This window comes from Tetrao urogallus (assembly GCF_951394365.1).
Source record: "Tetrao urogallus genome assembly, chromosome: 25".
NCBI classification, from domain to species: Eukaryota; Metazoa; Chordata; class Aves; order Galliformes; family Phasianidae; genus Tetrao; species Tetrao urogallus.
The window spans coordinates 2,896,207-2,918,269 of NC_136838.1; the positions used below are offsets into that span (position 1 = coordinate 2,896,207).

The 22,063-nt window shown below is 51.1% G+C and overlaps 1 protein-coding gene across 1 annotated transcript; it reads right to left on the bottom strand.

The window, feature by feature from the left end:
- Window positions 1–4,543: 4,543 nt before the first annotated feature.
- On the bottom strand, window positions 4,544–14,680 carry MIER2 (MIER family member 2; the record flags this gene model as incomplete). The annotated part of the gene is made up of 12 exons (XM_079546848.1): window positions 14,599–14,680; window positions 13,933–14,084; window positions 13,071–13,196; window positions 12,359–12,479; window positions 11,625–11,734; window positions 10,883–10,952; window positions 9,284–9,435; window positions 7,732–7,813; window positions 7,536–7,630; window positions 6,626–6,753; window positions 5,837–5,973; window positions 4,544–5,019 (listed from the first exon to the last, which is right to left on the bottom strand). Exons 2-12 carry the CDS (start codon window positions 14,074–14,076, stop codon window positions 4,544–4,546), a joined length of 1,641 nt encoding a protein of 546 aa, XP_079402974.1. The 5' UTR covers window positions 14,077–14,084; window positions 14,599–14,680.
- Between the last annotated feature and the right edge of the window lie 7,383 nt (window positions 14,681–22,063).

Below are 22,063 nucleotides of genomic sequence, written 5' to 3' on the forward strand. Positions count from 1 at the left end.
AGAAAAGCAGACAGATTTCTATATCTCCTTTTTGTTTCGTGGTTGGTTTTTTTTTGTTGGTTTTTTTTTCTTTTTTTTTTTTCCCCTTTTGTTGTTGTCGTTCTAGTTTTATTTTTTTATTTTTTACCTCTTTATGTATATGTAGGGAATTTATAGGAAAATATGTACTTTATTGAATAAATTTTAAAAACTAAAATATATTTTATTTTAAAAAGAAAATAACGGACCTTTAACCTTACATGGCTAAAGTACTGATTATATATTTGCTGAGCTGACTTGACGGTTATGAAAATTGTATCAAGAGTTTTATTTTTTGACTTCAAAGCCTTCTTAATAAAGACTTTTTACTATATACGAATCCGTGTGCTGCCTCTGCTGCGTGGCCGCCTCCAGTCTCTTGGGTTTTGGGACGACTGGGGGAGAAATGGGTTGGTGGCCATGGGGTTGCACGTGGCAGCCCTTGGGCAATGGGAGATTGGGTGTTTTTGAGGCAGGAGGTGTTGGTTTGTGCTCCCAAAGTGGAGAATGATCGCCGTCCTCTGCCTCTCCCCTCATGGGTCATTGAGAGACGATGGTGCCCCTGGGCTGTGGGACCCAGTGAATGGGCCGTGGGGAAGAATGGGCCGTTGGGAGCCAGAAACAATGGCACCTGTGGGCAATGGGAACCCATGGGCACCCATGGGAATGAGGACCCGTAAGTGGTGCCCAGGGGGACTCTAGGTCCAAAAGGGTGGCACCCAAGGGTGGTGGCACCCATAGGCAGTGGTACCCACAGACCGTGGAGGCCCACGCCAATGAGCTGACACCCATGGCTGGCAGAAAAGCGTGGGGTCCAGGAGCTGGGGATCAGTGGAGGACCAAGGACCATAGACATGGGAGGACTGACATGGCCCAGGATGGGCATTTTGTGTCACTCTGGGCCTCAGGCAGGGAAAGGCAGATTTTGCTGTGCTTGATGGTGGCACTCCTGATCAGTTTTCGAGTAGAAAATAACAGGATTTTCGCTGTTTTTGTTCAATATTCTCCTTCCTTGATTTTTTTTCAGTATCCCTTCATCTCTCAATTGCAGCTATGTGTTCCACCTTGGAGGAATTAATCTTTCCTCCCTTCCAACCAACTTTATTCATATTTATACACAATTCCTTTTACCTCTGTGTATAAAACACACAACAGTGCACTCCCTAATCCATGACACCCCCATTTACATGTGCAGATATATTCCCTCCTTCTGCCTTCACGAACAGCAGCAGCAGAACAACATTTCTACTCAGAGCGCTGTGCTTTCTTACCTAAAAAAAGAAGAAAAAAAAAGAAGTATTTTCTTATTTTGTTAATGGCTTGAGTTATTAAGCACAGCCCTGCTGCCCTCAGGCCTCAGATATTCACTGCCTTCCACTCAGGATCACGGCGCCACTTCCGCGTTTACGCGCGCATGCGCGTTACCCTGCAGAGGACCGAAGACCATAGATATTGGATGACTGGTTGCGCAGAGCGGTTGAATGCTCTCGCTGCTCTGTGGAGGACCGAAGACCATAGATAGTGGATGACTGGTTGCGCAGAGCGGTTGGAGCAAAGCAAAAGCCCTTTCGCTGTTTGGTGCGCATGCGCAGTGCGAACAGGAGGATCCATTACCATAGACATGAGAGGACTGGCAGAGTAGAGCGGTTAGAGCAGAGAAACGCCATTTCTGCGTTTCCGTGCGCATGCGCAGGACGACCAGGAGGAGGAACATCCACGCGTTTCGGCTCCCGAGGCTGCGGTTCGCCTGAGCAGCACTGAGGGTCTCCTTCCTACTCTGAGCCTTGGGTCTGAGGATGAGAGCCTGGGCGGGCACGGGGCAGGCGCTCCGGTCAGCCTCCATGCACAGCACGGGGGGGAAATTCACTCCCTGCTGCCCCAGGAGCATCCACAGCCATGCAGGGGCTGTCAGTGCGGGCAGCGCTCTGCCCTGAGCCGTGCTGGACCCCTGCGCTGCTCACACAGGTCCTGGCAGGTCACTGGAGCACAAAGGATGGGGGAAATGTGATCCAGGATGGGCTCTGGCACCTCCGCTGCCACGCACAGGGCTACGACTCCTCGGTCTCTCCAAAAACTCCCAATGCACTTTTCCTGCTCGCTTTCAAATTAGGCTTTTAATTAAATAAATAACGGCGAGGGGCCTTCAAGGCAGTATCACTTCACAGTGTAGGGCATGAAGGTGGGAAGGGGGAAGAGTCCAGCACTGGGAGCATCTCCAAGTGAATGTGCTTTGTAAGAAAGAAAAAAAAAGAAAACCCCAACAAAACCAAACCTCCTCCCCCTGTGCCTCCCCTCCCCATCCCGGCCCTTTCCACCCCTCTCCCTTTTAAAGTGATGTGGAAAAATGCGCCGCGCTCTCCTGTTGACACGTTGAAAGACCCCATGCGAATCTGTAAACAACACTGAATAATATAAATAAGAGACACTTCTGCCTCCTCCAGCCTCCCCTCTGCTCTCATCGGGGCTTGAAACAAACCAAAGAAAAAAAAAAACAGTTTCAGGAAAAACTAAAAACCTTCTTGGCTGATGGAGAGGAGAAGTCAAGGCCCGGCCCTCCCTGGGAGGGCTGCAGCTGCTCTCTCCCTGCCCCCTCCTCTCCTTCCAGCCAAGGAGTTTTCTCTCTCCCCCAGAAAGGGGGAATCACAGCCTGGGAAGTTCCACTATGGAGCTGGCATTTGGATTTGCTTTCCATTTCCAGCAGCTGGGTGCAGCCAAAGACCTCTGTTTTACCATATGTGGTTCGCAGAGCGATGCCCGGTCACAAGAGCATTGTGTCAGGATCTTGGCACAGCTCAGCGTGGGCTGGGACTGAAACAACCCCCTGCTGGCATAGGGGAACAGGTCTGGGGCTCAGAAGGTGAGAGACGAGGTCTGATCCTAAGCCATCCCTTGAAGCTGTCTGGCGCTCTGTGCTCCCTCCGCAGGAGCGCAGCCTCACCGTGCCAGGTAAAACCAGGATCCAGGCTAATAGTTTTAGTCACCTTCCAAATCCAGTGGCAGCAGAAGCAACTGCAGGATCACAGCCTTGAAGGCTTCTACCAAAATAAGCAAAAAAATCTTAACCCAAACCCTTTCTCAAACACAGAAAATGTCTGGAGGAAGGGAACATCTGCACCAGAGCCCTGCCTAGCAAGTCAGCAGAGAGAAGATTCCCTTCTCTCCTGCACGGGAGAAGGGAATGAGAACCATTAGTGGATTTAAGCCAGGGACAAACTCTAGAGCTGGCACACATTCTGTGACACCAATTGGCCACCACAGCTCTCTGCACAGCAGCCGGCCACCTCCTACCCACCCCATCACCTCCTGAGTGCTAATGGCAGTACAGACATCCCCTTCTCTCCTGTATGAGAGTTTGGGGTGATGTTTCAGAACAGAGGTGGGTGGAAAGGGAAAGGAATGCCATGTGCTCTTCTGCTGGGTCCCGGTGCTGGCATTGGTGCCCTACACTCACTGGGTGCCCCAGGGGCTGAGGTGCACACTGTGTGCTCAAAGTGGCAGTGAGAGGATGGCTGGTGCTGCTGTGGGCAATTTGCTCTGATTCCAGCAGTACAGGGGCTGAAAGCTGTCGCCCCCCAGGCTGCATCCATCCCACATTTGGCATCACTGCCCCAGGGAGATGCAAGCCAGTGGTGGGGTCAGAGCAGCTGAGAGCTGCCCTGTGCTGGCACCTTCAGCTTCTCCATATTCACCTTCACACTTCTAGCTCCAGCCACTGTCCAAAGCGAGATTCAACTCAGAGATAACCGTTCCCTTCTTCTGCAAAGGAAGGTGGGAAAGGCTTAAGCATGCACCATACTATCGCAGCGTCCATTTCCAAGCCCTGAAGCTTTGGCCAGAGGACTGGAAGAGTTTGTACCATCTCACCTGCAGCTGGGGGCAGCGTGGGCAGAGGGAAATGCACACTGCAGGAGCTTTGAGAACAGCACTGTGTGCACCAACCACGACCCACAGCTCAGAGCGCAGGGAAAGGGAGGGGGGAAGAGTGGCTTCTACTGCAATGCACTACATGTGGGTGAACAGCCAGGACTCCTCACCTTCCTTTGGCATCACCATGCTCACCTCTGCTGGTGAACAGCCCTCCAGCCCAAGCAGACTGTGCTCCATGCCGATTTCCTAAGCTCTCAGACCCTCTGTCCAAGCCCTGAAGTGCCCGTAACACATCCCTGTTTTGAAAACATCTCTTCACTCACTGTCCCATTGGGCCAAAGGGCACTTCCCCTGTACTGAGGGCAGGGATTTTCCCAACAGCCTGGCATTACCTGGGGTAACACATGGTCAACGAAATGGGGGGGTCGTGAGCCTCCCCCCTCACTCAAGCCAGCCACCAGCTTTGCATGACTGTGTCAGAACACGCTGGAGAAGAAATGTGTTTGGTTTCACTGTAGCCTTGGATCAAGGAGGATGGAAAGACGGATTCTGACCAAGAGCTCCAAACTGTTCCTACAGAACAGTGGAAGTTCCAGGATTTGACTCAGTCAGGTCCAAGTCCTTGCTGGGTCCGTGACAGGTTTGTGACTGAAGATTCTCACTGTGACAAAGGCTCTGACCGAGCCACAGGTGCTGAGCAGGCCTGATGAGCAGTCAGGAAACTATTTACATCTCCGATGCCAATGAGGCCAAAATCTGTGACCGATAAGGACACTTGAGCAGGGGCCACCGCTGCCTCTGGGTCTCTGCCCAAATCCACAGGGCCAGCAATTAAAGGCAAACCCTCATTAATGTCTGCAGGGAGAGTGAAGTCCATGGTTATCGTCTCACCAGAGCTTTGTAATGTCTCCTGCTTCTCTGCCAGTCCTGGTCCTGCTGGTGGCAAAGCAAAGAGCCCCGTGTCCGAGGGGGTGACAGCATGCCGTGTGCAGGAAGCAGAGATGGTGCCTGAGGAGGTTTCTTCTGCAGGGTCGAAGGAACAATTTGTCTCTGAAGGAGTACTGCACTCGTAGCCCTGTCCCGATTCACTCATGCTGCCCAGGCTGCAGGCTGTGCTCTCCACGCTCAGGGGCTCTGCGTGCAGCAAAGGAGGGAAATGTAAGGGAGACGGACAGAGAGGGAGGGAGGAAGAGGAGGAAAGCAATGAAATAAAAGCATTTCACTTTGGAGTCCATAACGTACGAAAACCAGAATCCAGTTCAAATCCCACCTGTCCAGAACAGTTCTTGTTTGATGGCAGAAATGTTTCTTTATCATAGCAAGCACAAATCCTGCCAGCATCTACTAAAGAAAGGCAGGCAGCTGCTAAGGGAGCATTGGTGTTTCTATAGAAGTTAAAAGGAAATCTAAGGCTCTCCAATATAAACCCCATCCTAAACTCCAGCCCCTCCAGCACCTGGCAGGTGCCAACACGAAGCCCTTCTCGGTGGTAGGACAGAGAGAGGGAGTGAACCCAATTCAGTCTCTCTGAGTCTTCTCACAGCTCTGAGAGCAGTTCACAGGTACAGACTGACTTCTGGTGCTTCAAATCAGCCTCTGGAGAACACACCTGTGCACATTAACTAGATCAGGAGCATTGGAAACAACTCTCTACTGCAGGTGCCCAAAGTCAGTGCATTCTCTTGCTTTGGGAATGCCACAGGCCATTCTTCTGCCTGTGAAGCAGGACCAACTGTAAGACAACTCCAGAAAAGTCAGTGCTCATCACTGCAGAGAAAGCCAAGTCTCCTTTTACATGCACCATACTCTGTGAGCACACTGACACGATGCAGGGAAAAGAGCAACTGCTGGATAATGGCAAAAGGAGAAAGGCGAAAGGGGGGTCCAGCTGCTGAGTGATGGAGAGGAGGATAACTCCTCTCCCGTGGTAGACAGAAGGGAAGGAAGTTACCTGTGCTCTCAATTGCTAGCTGGTCTTGGCCAAAGTGAGAGTCCAGGCAGCTGGTGGCAGAGGGAATGGGAGGGGAGCTCCGAGAGCGGCTGGCGTTTTCCACCTCACCCCCATCCAAATCATTGTCAGTGTAATCCCTGCAGGGAAAGGCAGACAGCACTGTGACCACCCACAAACCAGAGAGATGAAGGCAAGGAAGACTCGGATCCAAACCCACCAACAAACAAAGCAACAGGGCTGCAGGGGGCTCACAAAAAGGAACGTCCATCGCTTCTCGGTCTGCAGAACCCAGTTTAGGTTCTGGCACGGAGGCAATCACAGTTAAGTCTTAAATATTTTGATTTGACCTTTTAAAGCATTTCAGCTTCAAGCTTTTAGAAGAGCATTTGCTGTAATTAACGTAGATTGCAATTTGCCTCAAAGGGGAGCGTCTGGGAAATAAATTAATTCACCTCCAAAACACATCAGAAACTGAGTGCATGGAAAAATCCTATTCCTGAAATTTCATCCATCTTGAGATTAGCCCCGAGCCCCTGATCCTAACCTCTGTCATCAATGCATTTATATGAAAAAGAAAGCAGTATTTTCTGGCCTAATTCAGTCCAGATCCAAGCACGTATTTGCTTAACCATCCCTTCCCACACCAACGGTGGCTTTAACTTCTGAGAACTATGTGCTCCCACCCCAAAAAACCTTCCAGAGCAGACAGCACAGCCTTTACAGCGGAGGTGCTTTGCAGCAGGGATCTTCACAATATTACTAATTTTAGTGTGAGAATATTCCACGCACGTGGCTCCAGGGTGGAGGACGTACTTCTTCCTTCCTAAACGAGTCTGCTGAGTGAAGTAGTCGTAGCGTTCTGACTTCTTCCACATGTAATAATATTCCACACATTCTCCCACTGACCGAGTACGGACCTGAGGAGGAACAGCACAGTCAGCACCCAGCTGTGTGTGTCACAGAGCAAGGGCTGCTCAGCCGTTTTTATCAGCACAGAAAGTCAAGTGCGTGGCGGTGATGTTATTGCTACGGACACATCTACACTGCAGAACAGAAGCAGATACTGAGATTTCCAAATTGGTAATCAGCCAAAGAAGGAATTCCCCATGGTGCAGAATTGTTCTTGCAGACCCCAGTGTGGGCTCACACACAGTACATTCATGCAGGACTTTCCTGCACCTCCATAGCACACTTAACATCAAGAGAGCAAACCTGCATCCATTTTCGCTGGCCAGAGTCAACATGCCCACAATGAATCAGCTGCAGAACTGGACTCTCTGGTTCTGCCAACTCCCAGCACAGCAGCATATGTCCTGGGGCCCAGTTCTCCCTACAACAGCATCTTTCATTCTAGAGGACCCCAGGGGACTTTACAAAACATCCACATGCTCAACTCACTCATTCACAGAAGGTACTGCAAGGGCTGAGAGTTTGGAAAGAACTTTTTGAGACTTCCAGAAAGGGCTAATCAGTAATTAACTGACATCACTCATGCAGGCCAGTGTTGTTTGTGACTTCTCCCACCTGGAAAATAAGGCAGAGCAGGGCAGTGAACAGCCCATCACCTGCTAGCATGAGTCAACACAAAGCCCGGGGTTGGAACTCAGCAGTTCTGCACTTCCTGCATTAGCCAAGGCTCCAAATACACCTCTGTCTCATTCCCTCTGTCTCAGTGGGATGCAGGGCTGAACATTCTTACCTTGTTTGCCTGGATAAGATGGAAGTTTTTCCCATGGACCCTGAAGCCGTGTTCAAAATTTCTACATTCTTCTTCACTCCACGCACAAAGCTCATCTAGAGGAGAAAAAAGAGAGAAATTGGGGAAAACGCACAGAATCCAGGAAGAATTCTGTGCACCTTGATTTTGGGGTAGAACCCAGACAGGGGGTTCTCACCTCTGATAACCTTCACGTTGAACCGTAACCTCCGCAGTGCCTCTTCTGCATTGAAGTTGCATTTCACCAGCTCGTACAAAGCCTAGGACACAAAAGAAAGTGGCTGACGGCGTGTAGGAGAGAAACAGACCAGAAGCAGAGCTCCTCCCGACTCACATCTGCCCTCTAACACTTCTTTTTCCCGGGAGTCATTTTGCCATTAGCCTCAACTTGGCCACCAGCCTGCGTTATGCTATTTCTCATTTGCACAGCACTGGATTACAAACCCTAGGACTGAGAAGATGCAATTCTACCAGCAGCTCTAGAGATTTCTGGTGTGCTTCTGTATTTCTACAGACACTGGGGCTTGCTGTGAGAATCCAGCCTGGCTAGCTCACGGGAAACACAACTGCTCTGAAGTTTCTCCAGAAGTTTCACCTTCTGCTGGCTTAAAAGCAAAAGACACAGAACGCACAGAGGGCAGATCCAAAATGATGATCATGCCTGAGGGCAGGGAGGCCCTGCAGAGGGATCTAGATAAGCTGGATCGCTGGGCCGAGGTGAATGGGATGAGGTTTAACAAGGCCAAGTGTCAGGTCCTGCACTTTGGCCACAACAACCCCATGCAGCGTGACAGGCTTGGGGATGAGTGGTTGGATGATTGTGAAGAGGAAAGGGAGCTGGGGGTGTTGGTTGGTGCTCGGCTGAACATGAGCTGCCACTGTGCCCAGGTGGCCAAGAGGGCCAGCGGCATCCTGGCCTGCATTAGAAATGGTGTGGCCAGCAGAGCAGGGAGGTGAGCATCCCCCTCTACTCAGCACTGGTGAGGCTGCACCTCGAGTGCTGCGTTCAGTTTTGGGCCCCTCACTACAAGAAAGACATTGAGGCCCTTGAACATGTCCAGAGAAGGGCAACGAAACTGGTGAGGGGTCTGGAGCACAAGGCTTATGAGGAGCGGCTGAGGGAGCTGGGATTGTTCAGTGTGGAGAAGAGGAGGCTCAGGGGAGACCTCACTGCACTGTACAACTTCCTGAAGGGAGGCTGTGGTGCAAAAGGGTCTGGCCTCTTCTCCCAGCCAACAGTAGGACCCGAGGAAACGGCCAGAAGTTGTACCAGAGGAGGTTTAGGTTGGATATTAGGAGAAACTTTTTCTCTCAAAGGGTGATCAGGCACTGCAATGGCTGCCCAGGGAGGTGGTGGAGTCGCCGTCCCTGGCAGTGTTCAAGAGGCACCTGGATGAGGATCTATGAGATATGGTTTAGTAGCTTGTGGTACCAATAGGAATGGGAGGGTGGTTGGACTGGATGATCTTGCAGGTCGTTTCCAACCTTGTGATTCTGTGTGTGTGTGTGTATGCTGCAAGCTCTGCCTCAGAGGTTTTGCAAGGGCAGGATGAAGAGCCTCCAAAGAGCATCTGAGGGGCAGTCTCACTTATCTAGGAAGCAGGAGGAGAGGATCGCAGGAGGGAGGCCCCATCCTCTTGTAAGTGAGCCTTTTCAGGATCTCTGAAGGAATGTTTGCACCATTATGACAGAATTTTACCTTAACAGTATCTCTGGCTACCAGGGTTTACCTGTTCGTTGTCTTTCACCATCTCTCCTTCTGGCAGGCTGCTGCTAGACAGCTCGTCCCACCGCCGCTTCACGGCACGGTATAGGAACTCTTCAACCTCTCTTTCAGGTAGGATGTTTGGGTCCCAAAGCAGCTGATCTTCATTTTCATAGGCTAACAGAAAAAGCACTGAAATAAGCTCAGAGAATCCCACTGCTTTTGAGAAACAATCAGCATGGACATGCACAGCAGAGATAGGAGGAGAAAGAAAACCTTTGTTTGGACGCCAAGCTGGCACCAGAGATGGCAGCCATCTGTGTGAAGGCACTGCACCTTTCCCTCCTGATTTTGGAGGCAGATGAGCTTAATACTGCTTGTATCTCTTTTAGAGCCCCAAGCATAGGCTTGACTCGTTTCCTCTTCTTCACAAGGGTTGGGTGATGAGTTTTGTTGTTACCATGTTCTCTGTTGCTTTGATTCATTAATCTTAGCAACTCAAAAACTGTAGGTTGTAAGGTGTCTTTTCCCACATGCAGGAAACATAAGAATGAGGAAGAAAAGGCGGCTTTCAGTTACAAGTCTGGCCTGGGCTCAAGACTCTCTTCATCCTAGAAACAAAACTAAGCAGCTGCAAAGCTGTGCTAGCTTGTAATGCTCCTCCATGAGCTGCTCCATCCACATAAAACAGCAGCAGCACAAAGCATCACTCTGTGCTTACGGCCCCTTTTAGGTTTCAAGGCTCTGAGTCCATGAGAGCAGGGCACAAAGCAATGTAAAGGTGTTTAAGTAAAATAAACAGCACAGAGGAAAGCAAAAAGGGATTCTGCAATAAAAATAACCAGAAATACAGTGATTTCATTTTCTGTTCAGATAACAACCATTAGCTTCATGTTTCACCTGTTCACTTCTTTCTAGAGGCAAAGGAACCTTCCTGCCACATGAAGTCAGGTCAGAGGAAGCACTGGCAGGGCATAAAAAAGATCCCTGTGTGGATCTACTGTCAGTTTCCTCTCATTTCATGCTGATGCAAACATACACACTGCATGAAACGCACTAAACCTGTGATCTTTGGCACAAAAGGCTGAGAGCACTTTTTTTCTCCCCTTTAACAAAGTTGCTTCCAGTCTGCTGGGTGAAAAGAACCCAGTGAGGAAGTGAGTCATTTCTAAAAGAGGTGCTTTTCTGTTAACTATCTTCTTCAGAACCTCCACATGCTGCTGCTAGCAATGCACTCGTTACGAGACAATCTGCACATCAGCATGTCTGCACAACTAATTAGGAACTGTCAGCTCCAGGTTTATGGACTGGAAGTAACTCTTGCTGCTTCAGGAAGATGCCAGGGAAGAAGACATCACAGCATCTTGCTTTGGCTACAGATGAGCTCCCCTCCTCCTAACCTGCCATGCCAAGCCAGTTTTCATGGAGTTTCTGCAGTTCTATGACCAGCCAAATCCAAGCAAACTAGTTTAAAGCTAGCTTGGGTATAGCTGTAAATTTTTATGTCGATACTGAGAGATGCCAAGCTGAGAGATACAAAATAGATTTAGTGATCCAGAGCCCATCAGATTCCCAGGACAACAACCCTACACCCAAATAAGACACAGCAAGGAAGCTGCCTTACCTTTCTCACTGTGCCTGTTTAAGTGCAGGATGGGAACGGTGGCTTGGAACTGAGGTCCAATGCTGATGTCCTGAAACACCATCACAGAGAGTTGGGTAAATGGAACAGGCTGCATGTTTACTTCAGTAAATGAACAGGCACTGAGTTTACTCCATTATTTAAGGACTGTGACACCACGAGGCCAGGCTCCACCTGCAGTCCCCAGTGTCACGATTACTTCTAGGGAACTCTGATACTTTATAAGGTAGCTAGAAAGATTTACAACTAGGCAGAGCAAACTCCAGGGACCTCAGGCATTTACACTGTTCTGATGTTGGATATACAGCAAACAGCTGAGGATGGACAGAAAAGATGTGCTAAAGGCCTCCTGCAACCTTCATAACCAGGATGAATTTGGAGTCTGCTCCTCCCTTTGATAAGATGGTTCCCCTCCAGTAAAGCCCACTGGGAATACTGCCCAGCAATTCCCTTTTATAGGGCTCCAGAGTGCCCTTTTGACTTACCAAGACACAACAGCACTTTGCATACGTGAAGCAGAAAACTGATAAGAGATTTTGAGATCACATTAAAGAAACACTTCCAATCCACGGATGCCACTTCCACAAAACACAAGGCACCGAGCAAAAGAAAGTTAAAGCAAGAACACTTGCTTGAGGAATATCACAGTGCTTTTGTGTCATGTTTTCCTCAGGCTCTGGCACACTGCCTCAGCTCCCCTTCTGGATGTGCTTCAACCATTTACCTTCTTACACTCGCTAGATGGCATGGAATCCTCCTCTGACTCCTCAGCCATGGAGGAAGCACATGGAGATGAACAGGGCTCTTTGTCTTCATCAGCAAGGAAGTTGTTTGCTTTGTGGAGAAGGGAAAGATTTGCTGTTATGAAACGATTTATTCCTATTGCTCCCTCTCCTTCCCTTTATTTTCTGTCTTAAAGTCGCTTTCAGAGTGGCCCTCAGTGACAACTTCCCCATACTTCCACTCCTCCCTTTTAAACAAAAGAATGTTCAGTTGCCATATGGGTGATGCCAACCAAGCCTTCATTTTGTGAGGCAGCAGCAGGAATAAGATCACTTCACATCGAGTCTCTCACGCACTTCAGCTTCATGCCTGATATTCAGCAACTGCCACAATACATCAGGCCACTACTGCTACTGAATTTATTCACTTGTAGGGATGTCAGACACAGCACTGATCTTACAGACTGTAATTGCAACAGGTAGCAAAACATTTCTCACTTTCTCACTGTTATGAGTTATAAACAGCTCTCTCCTGATCCCAAGGGTCCACCCAAACTCATGTCCAACTGATGCTGGGTGACCCCACCAGCACACAAGTTTATTCACAGCCCCCAGAAGGAACATGGGGAAATTTATGTCAGGGAATTTAGGGACAGAGTAAAGAAATACATCCCTGCTTTACCCTGCAGATCACATCTAAGTACAAAACAATTACTTAGAAATTAGCAACACGTACAGCCAGGCTGGTTTGGGAATAGGTCTGATGCATCGTGGGATGTGACCGATGGAGTCAGATCATCTGCTGAAGACTGTGTCTCCTCTTCCTCCCCTGAAAGCAAATCCTTCGCTATTTGTTCCTTTTAACAACAACAAGAAAGTGAAAAACAGTTTAGATTAAAAAAAAGAATTACGTGAAAGCAGGAAAGGGGGTGGGGAGCAAGGTGTAGAGGAAAGCACTTCTGCCCCAGAGTGGCTGCATCCACAGCTCTCCTCACCCTCCCACAGCTTCAAAGACTGATTCTCCCTCGTGCTCCCCATCACCCCTAGATTATTCACCCTTGAAGCACTCCTCTAAGTGTTCAGAGGAGAGTGGACTCCTGTGGAAGCCAGAGATAGGTTAGCTAGCACTGAAGGTAGATCCAAACCTTCCCTGTCTATTCACAGACTCACCTTACGAGCCAAGAACTGTTAACAAAGTTCCACACAGAGTTGTGACAGTGTCCTTTTCCAAAGTTCTCTTTCCTCCAGCCTCCTCCACACTCTGTATGTTCATTCACATTTCTGCACCTGGTGTTTTTCACTGGGGCACCAGAACCAGGCAGACCCCTTTCCTTAGCATTCCCCAAACTCCCTTTGAAAAGAGCCACCAGACACGTGGAGCCCTAAGGCAGCACAGCAAGCTGCAGTGCAGCCCACCAGCACACACCCAAGCTGACAGCTGCTCTTACCTTATCCAGGGTCATATCAGGGAGATTTGGAGGGATGTCATTGCTCTCGCTGTCCTGCTCTGAAATGGGATCGGATGCCTCATAGCCATAAAGTGCAAGCAGCTCCTCAAATGGCATTTCACTGCTCTGAGCGAGAGGAGGACAAAGCTTCATCAGGCATGGAACAATCACCGAGAACAACAGCAGCTGCAGTGAACACAGAGATATGCAGAGGCAGTCATGGCAGCTCTGCTCTTCTGGGGGCTCTGAGTGCCTTGGGTAATTGCAGCACAATGAATGGGGGCATGGTCTTCCACCACAACCTGTTTTTCTCAAAGGTAAGGACAAGCCAGGAAATTTCACCCCCAAAACAACACAGTCAAAGTATTTTAGAAATACATTTATACTAGATTTCATGCTGGTGAAAAGATGCCAAACAGCAAAACTGTAGTGATAGAAGAGATGGAGCAAATCCCTGCACTGCTCTTGGGCCAGACCTGAAGAGCAAGAGCATGCTTTGTGTTCCACTGAGGCCCCCACGGGGATCATCCACCAGAGAACCACATCGTCTGTTCTCTGTGGCTCCTCTCCACCATGGAATGGATGCTGCACGTGCAGCCAACAGCTGATGGCTCCTTGATAACGTGTGTGAAGGAACAGCAGTCAGTGGAGACCTGCTGACCATCACGTACTGCTGCCAGCTGCTGAAAGACCAACTCCTTGCTATCCAAATTCAGATCTAAGACCTATTGGTGGGTGGACTTAAACACAGCACAGAGCAAGCAAAACAGTTTCCCACCAGGATCTTTGGTGCTAGTACTGTCAAAGAAAAACAAGAAAATCCATCAGGTAATTTCCCCTTCCCCTCCCTTGCTGCCTTTACCTGAGAGGCACTGAAACTCTTCTCCAGCTCTTCTAAAGACTTCTGTTTCTCCTGAGCATCATCTTCTTCTTCCCTTTCTTCCCGTACGCCGTAGTTCTGCGAAAGGATCTCTGCTAGGTTCAGTCGGTGATCAGCTGAGCCCATTGACACAACTGCAGGGATTAAAACAAGTTGGACACCAGCACCACCCTGAACCCAACCTTCTGATGCAACAAAACCTGACGCGACCCTTTCTTGTGTGCATGTGCAGCCACAATAAGCCAGAGGAAGAGATTAGGCAGAAAAGAGGGAGAAAGAATGGAAACAACTGAACAAAGTCCTTCTGTGAGCACTACAAGCCTGGCTCCCTGAACATTCGCATCCCATGACTGTTGCCCAAGTATTTATGCTCCTCTCTTAGCTGGATCCTCTGATGTCATTCATCTGAATGCACGCTGCAGCTTTTCCTTCATTGGAGGCATTTTCAGGATAATATTGGGAGAACAGCAAACGGACATTTGTAGGAGCTTTGGCATCATTCAGACTTCTCCATCAAATGTCATCCGAATCAACCAACGGGTTCCAAAGATGTTGGAAGGAGAAAGGGAGGAAACAGACAGACTGACCCCAGGAGCACAGATTCCTCTGGAAATCAGACCAACAAACAGAAGGACAAAGCATGGCTACCTGCTGCGCTCTGAAGGCTGGGCTCTCCAGGACAAAGGCTGTGGGCTGGGTATGGCACCACCCTGGGGCTCTGCCTGCCCACCGAGGCCTTGAAGGAAAGAGAAAAACATGGCTGAGACATCTCTTAAGAACATAACGCACCTCTTAACCCCACCAGTAAATGCAATCAGTTTCATTTCACAGCAGAAATTAATAAAATCCACACAGGGTAGCACTGGAAATCGTGCTGTGCAAGAAGAACTCTTGTTGGGTGCATGGAGCAGCTCTCCCAGGGCTCTGCTCTTTGGGTTCTGCACCTTCCCCTCAGTCTCTAAGTGCATGTGGTGGAGTTTCCACCTTACCTTCAGAGCTCTGCTAATTATTTATCCTCTCATCAGCACTCATCAGCTCCAGACCTCAGCTCTTTATGGTTTACACGCTCACTTAAATGAAGGATTTTAACCCCAAATACAGACATCACGCTGTGTTGGAACACAGCACTTCCAGGACCTGAGCCACTCTTTGGAGATGCAATCAGACACGGCCGTCCACCACCACGTCAGCTTCTCCCCAAGGCCTCACCACATTCAGGAGACTCAGGGGGGCCAGGCAAGAAATTCAGAGCTGGGTAAGCAGGAAAGGAGCCTGGGAGGTGTGAAAGTAGCAGAGGTGAGGCAGGTGGATGGTGAGAACAGGATCCTGCCTTTTGGCATTCAGTGCGTGGTCAGAAGTTCAGGCTGAGGCCTGAAAAGCAAAGCAGAACAACTGCAGCTCCCTGGGCTGAGGGACGTGGAAATGCTGTTCATCAAGTTCAGCCCAGGTAGGGAGCAAGCAGGTAATTAAGTGATGCCTCTGAGCTGAGTGAGAGCATCTGATGGCAGAAGGAAGTCAGAGCATCAGTCCAGCACAGTCATTGCTGACATGTCGTCGTGATCCTCTTTGTGAGCCAGGGCATCTTAGGGTGCTTCAGTACAAGGCTCTAAAAGCTTAAAAAACACAGGTTCCTATCAAAACTGATCCTCTAAAAGGAAGTATGCACCAAAACAGCCACTCCAGGCTTTGGTTTAGAAGGCAGCAGATGTTCCCATCAAGACAAAGACCAAGAAGGACGGAAGGCAAGGACGTGTGAAGCAGCCATGGAACTCCTGTTCCTTCCCCTGCCCAGAGCAGTGAAACGAGGACGCCTCAGTCCCAGCTGAGGTGCACAGAGTGCTGCAATCCATCATCCCTGGGGCCTGAGCTTTAGCAACAGGGTCACCCCACTGCAGACCATTCTGGCTGCAGGCAGAGCGCACAGAGAAGAAAAGAGAGGAGGAATTTGTGGGCTAATGGAAGGAAAGAGTTCAGCCAACCTCCATTTTGAGAGCAGTCGTGCTGGGAAAGGGATTCATAACACAGGAAAGTTCAATGTCTCTGTTGGTCCTTGCCGGAATGGGACTGAGCACAAAAACCTCTTGGATAAATCCATCCAAACAAATAATCCCAGTCTGGTAAGGATGAGAAGGGTGTGGGCTTCACTCCCTTTCGCCTCAAGTGATGTGCAGAGCTCCCTGTCCTGAGACAATGATCCATATATTGACTGTGCTTCCTTCACACGGGGATCAATGCAGAGCTGCACGCAAAGGATTCTGAAAACGAAGACTGAAAGCAGCAGCAGCTGCTTTGTCAAGCAGGGCTGGCTTGAAAAGGTGTCAGAACACTTCAGGGATGATGAGCTCTCGGATTAAAGATCAGATGCTACAACAAAGAGTAACAGTCAATATGGCAGGATGACAACCCAGTAACTAAGCACTGGTTTATGTCCACAAAGCACTAAGGCAGCATTAGGGAGAGTGGGAACTGCTGTAAGCTGGAGGTCACCATGAAACGATTGGCACTGCTGTGTTTGGCTTGAGAAAAGAAGAAAAACTGAACAAGCCTTCAAATTATTAGGAATTAGGGGAACAGACAAGCCAGAGGAATAAGAGGGAAAAGGGGGTCTGGCTTAAATAGGTAAATAATGACAGAAAGAATATTCCTGATGCCATGTGATGGGTGGTTATTCCATGTGAAGGCGAGGAGCTGCAGTCTTGACACTTCAGATGCAACCATCAGGCAGGAAGAAGGAAACACAACAGCATTACGTGCGTTGGAAAGAGAGCAGGAACACCAAGGCATCATCAGATGCCCCCAGATCAAGAGTGGTGTCACCTACTGCTGGTGGCAGCTCCGTCCCCACGGGAGACAACAGCACTGATCTCCATTCACCTCTACAGTGAACCACGAGGTTGGAAAATGGCTCCTCCATCCATCGGTCACTTGGGAAAGGAAAAGGTATTCCCAGCAGCAGTTCCCCTTCCATTACTCTCTGCTTCTCAGGCATAATCACAGAATCACTGAATGACTTGGGTTGGAAAGGACCTCAAAGATCATCCAGTTGCAACCCCCTGCCTCTCACAAAAGTCACACAGACGTTGACCTGTTATCCAATCTCTTCTTCGTATTTTTAGATGTTTCCAGCACTCCATTCTGTGTTGTGCACTCAAGTTTTTGAGCACATCAGACCAATCAAGAGTTGTATCTTACACAAAGGAAGGGCACAGACAAAGCCGTTCTCCATTGCAGTGCTGACTGCGATTGTCCAGAGAAGGAAAGTCTCTCAAGCTGAAGCAACTCTTGCAAGAAAGTGAGGAAAAAGAGAGAAGACTTCTCCTTCTAACATCACTATTTTAATAACTGAAGTGATTTCCTGAGCTAGTTTGACACGTATTTTGAACTCTATGAGAGTCAACTTGGATTTGCTTTCTACAAACCCCAGTGGTAGCCAGAAGAAAGCGGTGTGGATGGGAATACATCTGTGCTGTATCCTATGCAGCTGAAGGAGCAAAACATTCACAAAGGCCACATCCTGCACTGCCCACATCTCTTGTTCTGGTGATGCCTTAAGGGACACCCGTGCTCCAACCTCATCAGCGTGGCCCTGTGCTGTCCCAAAGGCAAAGGGATTCGTCGGTCAACCTCACACCAAAGCAACAGCATAAAGAGGAACGCAGTACTGATGCTCCAAAGGCCAAAATGAAGACGGAGCTGTTCTGGGCGGGACAGGCAGAGGAGTGCTGTGATGTCCCAACGGTGAAATCTGCTGCTCTGATAGAAGCTGTTGTCCCACGATGAACAGCAGCCAACGCAGTGCTCCCAGTGCAGAGCTCCCAGTGCTCCCATCAATCCCACGTGCCTCCATCACCACGAGGCCCGGCAGTGTTTGGGAAGCACCAGGAGATGTCAGAGCAATGCAGAGCGATGGGTCCAGCAGCAGCACCAGTAGAAGCCAAGGGATCCCAACCCAGCACCCCCACGGGACAACCCCCCTCCCAATGCTCCTTCCCACGGTTCTGCCTCCAAATCCCCCCGGGGATCCCATCAGGTCAAACTCCCGCACAGCCCCGCTCCGCTCCGTGCCCGCTCTCGGCTCCAGGCCCAGCCCCGCTGCTTCCAGAGCCTCTCCGTCGCTCAGGCCCTCGCCCCCCACACAACCGGGCCCAAGGCCCGGCAGCTCCCGGCTCGGAGCCGGCCCCGCTCCTCGGAACCCATCCACGGACACTGCATCCCGCAGGGATCCAACCCGGCCCAAAAGCGATGCGGAAGACGCGGCCCCATCCCGGCTCCGGCCCGGCGCGACCCCACCGGCTCCGCACTCACCTCCGCCATGGCCGGGCGCGAGCGGCGGCGGAGGTTGGTGGGGGGAGGGGGGAAAGGGGGAGAGCGGGACCCGGATGTGGCGGCGGCCGCTGATTGGCTGCGAGGCCACGAGGGCGGGGGGAGCGGCGGAGGCGCGGCGGGGTCAGAGGTCAGAGGTCAGGGGGCGGGGCTAAGCGGAGCGCGGGCTGAGTCCGGCCCCGGTGCATCGCGGGTCCCATTCGGAGTGCAGGGCCCGAATCCGGAGAGCCGCGGAGAGCTCCGAGCTCCGGCAGGCCGGAGCGGGCGGAATCTGAGCCTCAATCACAGCGCTGAGATAAAGGCGGGGCCGGGTCTGAGGCCCGGCCGGTACCGGGGGGATCGGTTCTGCTTTGGGCTCCGTTTCGGAGCTCCAAACCCACAGAGAAGCGGTTCCAGGTTGCCGTGCGAGTCCAGGTTCACTCTGACGCCTCCTTCCCTTCAGCCTGGAGGAGGCAGAGCTGCAGTGCCCCAAAAGTTTGGAAATAAGGACTGATTGCAGCAAATCCCTTTTAGCTCTCCGTAGCCGGTGGTGCTCAGGGCCATGATTTAGCACTGGGTGGTTGGGGTAGGATGGTTTGGTTGAGGTTGGGCTCGATGATCTTGAAGGTCTTTTCCAACCTCAGAAGTTCTGCGGGTCTGTGATTGCCCATCTCTGCTCTGTTGTGCAGTGCTGTGCCAGAAGCACAGTTTTCCAGTGACCTGGATCTGCGTCCATGCCAGCTTCCAGCTCTCTGCTTAATGACTGCTGTGACAGCTGCCAGGCTGTGCCTCTCCCAGTGTCTGTGCCCAAACTGTTACACTGTGTCATCAGAATCAGCACAGAATTCACCACCGTCCTTCAGCCACCTGATGCAGTATCGTCCTTGGAAGATGTTGGGGTGGGCAATGGCAGCTGCTTGGCCTCTACAAAGCCCAAGTATTGGGGAAATGAGGTATCTAAATACGTACATTGACATGTGTGTATCTGACAGCCCAGCAGAGGGTAGGAAGTGGGTGAAGGCAGTGGAGGAGAAGGGATCTGTCCCCCTCACAACCCCTCCCTCTGCTCTGCCCATCCATCTTGCAGAACTGAAACCCAATGGCATCTCTTTGCTCAGAGGATAGCACAGCCCTGGGGTGCTCTGGGAGTGGAGGTGGAGCAATACAAGCCCTGGGCTGGGGGCTGCAGGATGCCCCACACTTCTCCTGGTACCCCGTCTGTCTGTCTGCCTTGGAACTGTGAAGACAGACACACAGCAGAGGGATGGGGGGCCGTAGAGATCCTCAGAGCTTAATCCTCCTGCACAGCCTCCTTCCTCTGCTCAGATCATCCCGTGCAGATGCTAATCTGCAGGAGGGAAGAAAAAAAAAAAAAAAGGATTTCACATTTAATTGTGGAACATAAAGACGTTGCGGGGTCATTAAAACGCCATGAATATGGAAATGAAATCCACAGGTATCCATGCAGGTAACGGCAGGGAGCCGCAGGTAATGCTGGATGGTGGAAAGGTTGGCTCTGTCCCAAGGCATCATTAACACCTGCTATAGGGCCTCGTGTCACAGCCACAGTCTGCTCTGAGATGAGCTCCTGGGTAAGCAGGGCTGCACCTCATGGGGTGCAGGCAGCAGGATCGGCCACTGAGCACTGCCTGGGTGCAGGGGAGATGCAGGCACTGCAGGGACAGCACTGGGTGCCACTGCCCAGCTGCACTCAGCCCACCTGGATCGATCCCAGCCACAGCTGGCAAACTTTCCTCTTCCAGTTCCCATGGAAACGAGGAATTTTCTTCTCCCCAAACTTGAGCCCTCTGCAGGGACTGCAGGGCCAGGCAGCAGGCAGTGCTCAGCAGGCACAGCCCATTTGCTGGAAGCTGCCAATTTGAACACACAGAATCACAGAGTTGGAAGGGACCTTTAAAGATCCAACTCCCTTGCAACAAACAGGGATACCTCCAGCCCCAGCAGGGTGCCCTTCCAAAGGCACAGAGCAGAGGTACGGATGCTCCTCCAGGGCTGCTCCTCCAGCCCTCCACATCCCCCATTTCTATCTCAGCTCCAGTGAGAGATCTCATGTGCACAGAGAGAATGCAGCCATTAGAAAGAAGAAAACATTTAATACTTTTATTCAGAGATACAAGTTGAGATTTGGGGGTCCTTTTTTTTTTTTTTCTTTTCCCCTTTACAAACCATTACAAAAAAGGTCTTGCAAGTTGTCCCAGCTGACAGACTCATCTCCATCCACCTGAGCAGGAGCCAGCAGCCCTGGGCCATGGCTGCAGCCCTCAGTGGGGCAGGGACAGGGCACTGAGGCCATCAGTCCCTTCGGCCCCCTGCACTGCTGGGAGCTGGGGGAGAAATCCACGTGTGCTCCCACATCCTGCACCAGGAGGGAGGGTCAGGCACTGGTGCCAGACGAGGGTCAGCCCACGGTGTAGCAGGGGACCAGACGTACATCAACATGCATGGTTAAAAACATTAAAAACGTTCTGTGTAAATGTAACAGGAGATGGAGCAGCTGCAGTGTGGGGCTGGCAGGGAGCTAAGGCTTGCATGCGTGGCCAGGAGGTTGCTGGTCAAGAAATGCAGTGCCAGAGCCCTGCTAAGTGCTGCAGCAGAGGTGCCAGGCCCCCAGAGCAGGGAAACCATTTTTCTATCAACACTGGAAAAGCAAGAAATGGAGCTCAGGAGCTGTGGATGCAGTGCCGTGCTCTCTTCCCCAGGAGCTGAGCACTGTAGCTCCCAGCCCCATTCCAAAACGTGTGTGGGGAAAGAGGTTGGGAGCAGCCAGGGCAGCCAGGAGCAGGGCAGAAGGGGTGCAGAGATATAAGATGCCTTTTCCACCAAACGCATTTGCAGGGTGCAGAAGCTGAAGGTCACAGAGCCCAGGGTGCAGCTTCTCCCAATGGGTGGAGATGGCCATGGGGAGGGGGCTGAGGAGGGGCAGCAGGAAAGGCACGTGAGGATTAACCTGGTCCAAAGCAAGCAGCCCCAAAGAGCAAGCAGAGGGACTGCAGCTCCGCCTCATGGGGTTCTGATGGGGAGAACAAGCACAGAGCTAGCAGGTGAGAGGATCTTGCATGGGACCATTCTGCAATCTGCTCTGCCTCACCATGGGCAGGAGCCATCATCTGCCTCCCTTGTCTGGAGCTAAGAGTTGGACTCGATGATCATTAAGGGTCCATTCCAACTTGGGATATTCCATAGGCAGACCTTGGGCTGCAGCCCAAACTGCCCCTTGAGTCACCCCTCAGTTTTGCAGGTAGAGGCTGCAGCAGGAAAAGCCCAAACTTCAGAAGCAGCCCAGCTTAAAACATTTCCAGGGCAGAAAGGAATTGAACCGTGCCGTGCCACGGAGAGGACAGAGAGCCAGCACCATGCATCAGACATCTCTGCCCCTCTCCAGGGAGGGGAGGGACAGCACAGAGGCTCAGCACTGCCTTGAGCTGGTGTAGTGTTCCATCTGTGTCATAGTGTTGCTCTGCTCCGTGCTTTCTCCACTGAGCCCTGGCTCTGGGGTGCTGAGGAAGCTGAGTCCCTTCCCACAGCAGCTGGGTGTCAGATTGAGCAGGGGGCTGTAGGCTGAGGGGAGGTGGGTAGTGTTCAGGGGCAGATGCCCACACCATCCTGAAGGAGGGGCGAACCTCTCACCCCTCCACGAGGCTCAGGGCTGCTCAGCGCCGGGTGACCTGGGGTAATGATCAGCATGAAGGTCATGCACCCCGGCTCTCCAGCACAGCCAACCTGGTTCATATGGAAACTGGACCAAAGGAAAGACAAAAACTGGACAGGGAGAGGCCTATGACCCAGCTTG